Below are 8,502 nucleotides of genomic sequence, written 5' to 3'. Positions count from 1 at the left end.
TAGGTACTCTCTGGTGATTTTGTTAACGTGCACTGCAAGCTATCCCTATTACCTGCTACTAAAACAAGCACAGCAAGAAAAATGCAGACTTGCACATAGTTGGAACAAGTTATTTATGTAGGCGTAGCAAAGCTTGACCATTATTGACTAATTCAAAAGACAGTGTTAACTCAGCTAGTACTTAGCTTAAGTATTACATTACTTGAGATTTCTGCTGTACAGCACACACACCCTAGTGCAGCGATGCTTTTAGCTATCTATCTCGCTTACATCAGTGCAAGAAACCCCAATGGTCCATTATCAGAGGGTGAGATGGTCCCTGGGATCGCTGGCAGCCACAGGGGACCTCAGTTCTGCAGGACAGCGCCCTTAGCAGCTGCAGCACCCGATCGAAGGAGCAGGGGAGACTCGAGGCCGCTCCTTCAGGCACTCAGGTGGCAGCGAGACGGCCCTCGACCTGGTCCGGCTTCTTAACCTTGCACTGCTCAGCTGTAGTTGCCAACACCATCGGCACAGGAGGCGGGGGCCTGCCTTACACCCCGCCCTCCTCCCCGCCCACCGCCGCACCATTGGTTGATGCGGGGCGGGGCGGTGCTCGCGATTGCCGATGCAGGAAGCGGTGGGGCGGGGCCGGGCCGTAGCAGGCAGGGCGGTGCCCGCGGCGGCTTCGGTCGGGGGCTGCGCCGAGTAGGGCAGAGCCCGGGGAACTCGCCGGGGGCGGCCGGGGAGCGTCAGGCTGCGCGAGTGGAGAGGAGCGGCTCGGTTCGGCGCTCTTGTCGCTGTCACAGAGCGGCCCCCGGCTCCGCCCGCCGCCGCCACCGGGGAGAGCCGTGCGGGCGGCGGGGGCGGCCTGACATGAGATCATCGCCGGCGGCGGCAGCAGCATGGCCTCTGCCGGGAGCGGCGGCCGCGCCGCACCGCGGGACGGGGAGGCCAACGGCGAGCCGGACCGCTCCTTGCAGCTGATGCTGCGGGCGATAGCGGAGGAGCGCAGCCGCACCGGCCTCCGCCACGAGATCAGCGGCCTCGGTGAGGGGCGGCGGCGGCCGGGGCGGGAGCGGGCGGCGGGCGGCAGCGGGCGGCGGGCCGGAGGGCTGCGAACGCCGCGGGGCCGCGCCTCGGCTCCCGCTCCTCCGTTGTTTGGCGTTATTGGGCCAGCGGCCGGAATTACTGCGAGCAGAAAGTGCGTGTCGCGTGTTTGGAGTACGGACGCTCGGCGCTCTCGCCGACGCGCGTGGCCGTCGGGTGGTCCCGGTGGGTTTTTCCCTGCGCCCAGCGAGCTGCCCCGCGCTGCTCTGCGAGTCGGGGCGTGTACCGGGAGCTCGGGCAGCGCATCGCGGCGACGGATCCTCCCGGCACTCCGGTGGGCTTACATCCTAACGTGTGTCGCGGGTGACGTCTGCTCAGGTGTTGGCTAAGCCCCTGTTGCAGAACGGGAGCGGGGAGTTGTGCTCCGGTTGACTTGAGGTGGCGATGGTACTACAGCTGCTTTAGCTAAGAGCCTTTGGGCCGGGAAACTCTGCCAGTCAGGGTAATGAATAGAAATCACTCGTTATGTGCAACTGTGAGATCGTGGGCACAGAAGGCTCTGATGTGAGCACTGGTTTTTGCATTGTTCAGAGCTGCTGTATGAGCTGTGCTGGAAGGGGTGCGTACTTAGGAGTCCCTGCAGGGTCAGGGCTTTAAATTAGGAACACTTAAGTGAAATTGTTGTTAATTCTTCCGTGTGGCTCATTTTCCACTCCTCGCTTACAACTTCCCAGCTGTTTCTGTTTCCGGGTCTTTTGTAAGGACTCAGAGTTCTACTTGGATTTTAGTGGTTACTGTGGTGCAGGTTGGTGTGGGAAGCCCTGTTGGTTCTCCTCCTGTCCACTGTGTGCCAGGTCGGCCCCCAGTGCTCACTGGGATCTTCACAGGGAGGGATGGGATCTCTCCTTGTTTCTACCTTGCGTATAATGAAAGCTTCTTTAAATAAAAAGAAATGAGTCTTTCTCATTTCTTCATGCTTTTTCTAATGGCATTGTATCTCCAAGTTGAACTGGAGTATAGAAGTGTTGTGGCCAAATAAAAAAAAAAAAACTCTTATGGCCAAATAAAGCCTTGTGGCAAAGAAAATGTGAATGAAAGGGGGAAAACAGTACAAACAACAGCAGCAAAAAAGCCAACTGTCTGTGCGATTGCATTCATGGAAAACTTGTTGCCGCCTCATGTTTGGCCATATCAAGTTTGAGTGAAAATAAAAGCTTGCAGGAATAGAAATATTACCACTACTTTCTTTTAGCGAAATTAGCTGGTGATAACATAAGACTGCTTCCTTGCTGCTTGTATTTGAAAGTATACCTGCAACAGCTCATGCTTCAGCATGGCTTTGGGATGACTATACAAGCCATGGGACAGTATTGCATCTTTAACCCCCTCCCTCCCTCCTACCCTCTGGCGGAGATATGTAAGGAAAACTCCAGAGGAATGAGCTCCTTACACTGAGGTTAATTCTGGCTGTGAAGGGTCTCCTGTGTGTGGCTGTGCTTGTTTGAAACTAGGTCATATGTCAGCATGGGAGTGCCTTGGGTGTTCAGTTTTTGCATCTAGCTGAGCTCCAGCTGCAAATGCTGGCGTTTGCCAGTCTGTAGCTGCTATACCTTGCCCGCCAGCGTGTTCTGTCGGCAGAGGAATGCCGACATACCAAGTGGGACTGCTGTCAGGATTGGGTTGCAATATGAACATTTAAACTGTCACATCTGGAACAACCAGCCTTGAAGATCCTAATGCTGAGCTTGGACAAGTCCCATGTCTGGCTGCGGGACAAACATAGCTGCAGCTGATTTTAAGATGGTGGTTTGTTTTCTCGTAATGGCCAAATCCTTTCCAGTGGTGTCAGGAGTCATAGTTGACTCAATCTCTTGTGAGTTTGGCTTGAGTGCTCTTAAAATCAGCTTTGATCCTGTTGAACTGTAGGTTTTTCTGACTGTTGTTAACCCCTTTGTTGTAAATGGAACGCAATGGGTCAAATTTGTGAAGCTTTTTTCCTGTTGTATGTTTTCTTTAAGTTATTCCATGCTCCCCAGTTTAAGGAGGAGACTGCTATTTTTGCTGATGCTGGATTTCTGTGAGAGGAAGTGCTTTACTTCAAGAGCATCACATCAGCAGTTAGGCAAGTGTTGTCCAAAAATGTAAATCCCCTCATATGGGATTTTCCTAATTTTCCTCTTTGTGTAATGTAGAAAATACAATCAAACCTGCTGACATCACACTTCAGAATAATGACTCATACGTGACTCTGTACCAGGCTGATTAATGGGAATGATGATGTCACTATGAGACATCTCAGCTGCATGTCAGTGTCATCCAGCTGTGCAGAGCATTGCACTCAAAGCTAGCTCTAAAGTGCAGTTCGGTATTGTGTTTCCTTGTCAAAATAGCTCTTACTTAGGGAATGACAGGATTGCTTTATGTCCTTTATAAGAAAGTTTTAGATGCCTACAGTTTCTATATAATATTAATTGGGTGGCTGTGAGTATTGTGTTCTTCATTTTAGGACCTAGTTGATAAATAATATGAGCATAAAACCACTGCTTTTTTGTTGGGAATCTCTTCCTGTGCTGTGCTTGCTCTCCTCAACAGTGTTGCATAGAAAGCTCTGAAGTTAATTTTTGGGCAAAGCCCTGGCCTGATAGAGTATAGGTTAAATCTGAAACTACTGTGTAGTGTTGTCAGATGCTTAACTTCTCTGTCTTTTAGCACTTCAGGGATGAGTTGCCCTGTCTCCAGTGTAGCCTAATATTCTTGGTTGGAGGTGTGACTTGCTACCTTATAATTAGTAAGAAAAGAAAAAAATTAGGTCTGAATACCATCTTGAATCATAGCTGATTGACAGACATGTAGCCAGGCAAAAGTCTTGAGGCAGCTGGCTCGGGACTAAACCAGCTGTCAAGAATTGCTGTCACTAGGTGCTGGTGACAGCAGCTGTAGTGGTTACAGGTGCTGGCTGAGAGGCTAGGCCCTTCAGAATACCTGATAGTTTTATCACTAATTAAATGTTCCCTTTGGCTTCTTGTTTGGGGAGGAGATGCTCTTTTGAGGAGGGCAGGGGGATGCACAGTTAGCAGAGGGTCAGCGGAAAGAGGAACCTTTTTCCTCACAGGCTGAGGATGATGTGAACGTGTTTGTGCAGTGGTGATCTTCAGAGCCTGTCGCGTGAATAAAGGCAAGGGGATGATTCATGTGCCAAATGATCGTGATGAATAAATAAATCTTGGAAAGAAGTAGGTCTCAAACCTTCCTGAGAGAAGGGAAAGCGAGGTGGCATAGCTAAATGTTTATGGACATTGTGAAAATATGATGGGAACGTGAAGACTTGAGTGGGAAAATGTGGGAAAAAGAGTTAAGGACAGCAAAACAAATGTTTGGAAAGCAAACTGGGTTAAAATAAGAATTCAGGAGAACTACAAATAATGAGGATTTGAATCCTATTTATTTTATTAAAATCAGACGTGTGTTGAGTGGTAATAATGTTAATTAAATTATAATATTCACAAAGAATATATTTGCTTCTGAAACTCTGAAGAAAATATAGCCACTGAGTAGGTGGAAGGATCTGCTGAGGGTTTTGCTAAGCTAGTTTGACAGGAGTAACTTGGATGTAGAAAGAAAATATATTCTTCGTTCATGTGTGTTTGTGGAGTTGGCTCAGTGATTAGTCCAGTCAAAGGTGAGGTACTAGAAAAGTTGGAAAGCTTTGTTTTCTCTTCAACTGTGAGTAGCAAGAAAGTCTGTAAATCACTTCTGCTCTTCTGAGAGCTTGAGGAGCATATACAAGCATTCAAATTCACTACATTACAGATAAAATTGTAGAATTGACAAGGTTGGAAAAGACCTCAAAGATCATCCTGTCCAACTGTCCACTTGTCACCAATGTTGTCTGCTAAACCATGTCCCTCAGTATAACATCTAAATGCTTCTTGAGCACCTCCAGAGTTGATGACTTCACCACCTCGCTGGGCAGCTTGTTCCAATGCCTGGCTACTCTCTTTGAAGAAGAACTATTTAGTAATATCCAACATGAATCTCCCCACTGCAACTTGAAGCCATTCCTTGTAGACCTGTTGCTAGTTATGTAGGGGAAGAGGCTGACCTGCATCTCGCCACATCCTGAAGCTGCCAGCTTCTCCAGGAGAATACTGTGTGAGACAGTGTTGAAGAATTTGTTGAAGCTTAAGTTGACTATGTCAGCAGCCTTTCCCTCATCGATCAGATAGGTCACTCAATCACAGAAGGAGATCAGGTTGGTCAAGCTGGACCTGCCTTTCACGAGCCCGTGCTAGCTAGACCTGATCCCCTGGTTGTCCTGCACATACCATGTGATCTCCCTCAGGATGTTCTGCTCTATAACCTTCCCTGGCACCAAGGTCAGGTTGACACGCATGTAGTTACCAGATCCTCTTTATGACCATTCTTGTAGATGGGAGTCATGTTGGCAAGCCTTCAATCCTCTGGGACCTCTCTTGTTGACCAAGAATACTGTCAGATGATTGAAAGTGGCTTGGTAATCAGCTTCACCAGCACCCTTGGGTGGATTCCATCTGGCCCTGTGGACTTGTGGCAGTCCAGGTGCAGTAGCAGGTCTCAAACTGTTTCCACCTGAATTGTGGGGAGTTTATTTTGCTCCTTACCCCAGATTTCCAGGTCAGGGGGTAGAGTACCCTGAGGACAACTGGTCTGATTTTTAAAGACAGACATAAAGAAGGCATTGAGAACCTCAGCCTTTTCCTTATCCTCAGTGGTCACATTCCCTACTACATCCAGTAAGGGATGAAGATTCTCCTTAGCCCTCCTCTTGCTGTATGCTTAATGTATTTGTAAAAATGTTTTTTGTTCTCTTTTATCCCAGCGGCCAAGCTGAGTTCAAGCTGGGCTTTTGCTCTTCTAGTTTTCTCCTTACACAGCCTATCAACTTTGTACTCTCCCATGTTGCCTGTCCCTTCATCCACAGAAGGTAGATTCTCTTTTTCTCCTGGAGCATCAGTAAGTGCTCCCTGTTCATCCATGCTGGTCTTTTTCCCCATCAGCTCATCTTGTGGCACAAGGGGATAGCCTGTTCTGCCCTTTCAGAACTTCTTTCTTGAGGAGCAACCAGCCTTCCTGGGCCCTTTTACTGTTCAGGACTGAATCTCAAGTGGACTCTCCCTGCCAGTGTTGCGAACAACCCAAAGTTTGTCCTCTGGAAGTCTAAGGTAGCAGTTTTGCTGACCTTCCTCCAGACTTCACCAAGAATTGAGATCTCTACCATTTTGTGGTCGCTCTAAGACAGATCCTGACCTCCATATCTCCCACTGGTCCTTCTCTGTGAACAGCAGGTCTTACCAGCTGTGTCAGGAATTGATCTTCCATACACTCTAGAAGCCTCCCAGACTGCTGCTTCTGCATTGTGTTATATTTCCAGCATATATCAGGGAAGTTGAAGTCTCCCATCAGAACAAGGTCTGGCAGTCACACAACTTCTGCCAGCTGTTTGTAGAACACCTCATCTGTTTCTTCATCCTGATTAGATGGTCTATAACAGCCCCCCACCAGGATGTCCACGTTGTTGGCCCTCCCCCAATCCTTACCCATAGAAATTCAACCTTATCATTTGCAGCCCCAAGCTCAACAACATCAAAACACACCCTGATATAGAGATCCATGCCACCATCCTACCTTCCTTGCCTGTCCCTTCTGAAGAGCTTATACCCATCAATTCCAATGGATACAATCGTCTGTAATGAGTTTAATATACCAATGTTTCTAAATTGATTTTCATTCAACACATTCAGATTTTTTTTAGAGTTTGAAGTCATCTTTTATAGTACCTCAATATTTGTACAAATTCCTTTGTCCTATTTATAAAACATTTTGCAGCTAATACATGTGAAATGTTCAAGGAAGGATGAATATTCAAATTCTGAAAAAGGGTGCTTATGTAAGTAATTTATAAATGGTACCAAAAAAAAAAGTTCATAGAGCAGCTTCCTAATGAGTAAAAATAAGACAGTGTTCCAGCCAGAGAGAGTGCGTATTTCCTTCTAGGAAAGGCTCTAAAATACTAAGCAAGATTAAAATAGGTAATTTGAATTTGTGCTAAGGTATGTGGTTTGATTTATCCAGCTTACTTAGGGTATTTAGCTTCTGGTTTATTTTGAAGAAAGTTGAGCGAACTGCAGATAAATTCCAAGGATTTATTTTTTTTCTTCAAGAGAAAGACAGGGTAGGCAGGAGGGTGATTGGGCATTGGAATGGGCTTCCCAGGGCACTGGTCATGGCGCCAAACTGCTGGAGTTCAAGAAACATTTGGGCAACCCTCTCATATGCACAATTTGATTTTGTGTGGCCCTGTGTGGAGTCGGGAGTTGGACTCAGTGATCCTTGTGGATCCCTTTCAATCTGTGGTATATGATTTTTTGATAATTTTAAAGCTACTTTCTTTTTTTTCCTTCTTGTTCTTATATGGAAAGCTAGCTAGATTAAACCTGTGAAGTCAAGCATGCCTGTATACATCTGATGTGCAGTTGAGTGCTGGAACCTGTGCTGGATCTGGCTCTGAGACCTCCTGGCTCCCTGGAATGGGAAAGGGTTTGTCCAGCAGCCTTGGTCCTGGACACAAGAGTGAGGGTTTTGCTCAATAGCTCCTGTGTGAGATTTTCTTGCTTTTGTCCCAGGAAAGCACAGCGGAGAAGCAGCAGAATGTGGCTGCAGAGAAAGGTCCTTTCTGGCAAGGCTGTGCCACGTGGCTTGCTTTTTGTTGAGATCACATTCTGTTGCTATCACAAAGCAATAGGCTGTGATTTTTTGCTGTGGTGTGCTTCTTTGCAGTGCCGGTAGGGTCTAAGGAGGGACAAATGAGTCTTTAGCATTGGAAGTGGAGACCTTGTGATGTTGGGATAGGCATATGTGAAATTATGGGCAGAGGCAAATAATGTTTAATATTGAAGGCTGGAAAGAAAATATCTGGTTCCAGAACAAATGCAGAGATCTTGTGCTCCGTGATCCAGTCCTGCCACACGGTCAGGGCTGGAATGTTTAGAAACAACAGCTTAGGATCAAGTCTGTAACATGTGTTTCCTCATCTACTTTTTAATATGCCACCTTAGGACAGTCATATAAAATAGCTCCTGGGCTCTGAGTGCTAATTATATCTATCTGTTGTTACCAGCTACTGTGCTGTGGAAAATGGTAGTCTAGGGTACAAACCCAGGGCTGTGGTCCTCCAGGGTAAATACCTTTTTTGCAGATCAATCTATTTTTTTTTTTTTACTGTCATTCATTAAAAATGCCTTTTTTAGAACCCTGCTCACACTGTTGTAGCTAACAGCCTTTCAGGCTTTCCATACACCGGCGTTTTTAGAGGATTTGTAATTTGGTTATGGAAGTTAGCTTCTGGCAGGAGCTTGGCAGACATCATCCCAGATCGATAATATAATGCAATCTTTTTATTACAGCTTTTACGTATTTTTGAGCAGTTGGATTATT

General features: G+C 46.9%; 1 protein-coding gene across 2 annotated transcripts in view; it reads left to right on the top strand.

The window, feature by feature from the left end:
- Positions 1-594: 594 nt before the first annotated feature.
- Positions 595-8,502, top strand: part of KIAA0930 (KIAA0930 ortholog) — a 68,191-nt gene continuing 60,283 nt past the window's right edge. For both annotated transcript variants that reach the window (XM_085232952.1, XM_085232949.1), the window contains exon 1: positions 595-1,029. In XM_085232952.1, the coding sequence (XP_085089078.1) occupies positions 885-1,029 (145 nt within the window). In that variant the 5' untranslated portion in view covers positions 595-884. The remainder of the gene's footprint in view (positions 1,030-8,502) is intronic.

This window comes from Meleagris gallopavo, chromosome 1 (genome assembly GCF_905368555.1).
Source record: "Meleagris gallopavo chromosome 1, MGAL_WU_HG_1.1, whole genome shotgun sequence".
NCBI classification, from domain to species: Eukaryota; Metazoa; Chordata; class Aves; order Galliformes; family Phasianidae; genus Meleagris; species Meleagris gallopavo.
The sequence above is the reverse complement of the archived record's forward strand: the minus strand, read 5'-3'. Positions and strand labels throughout refer to the sequence as shown.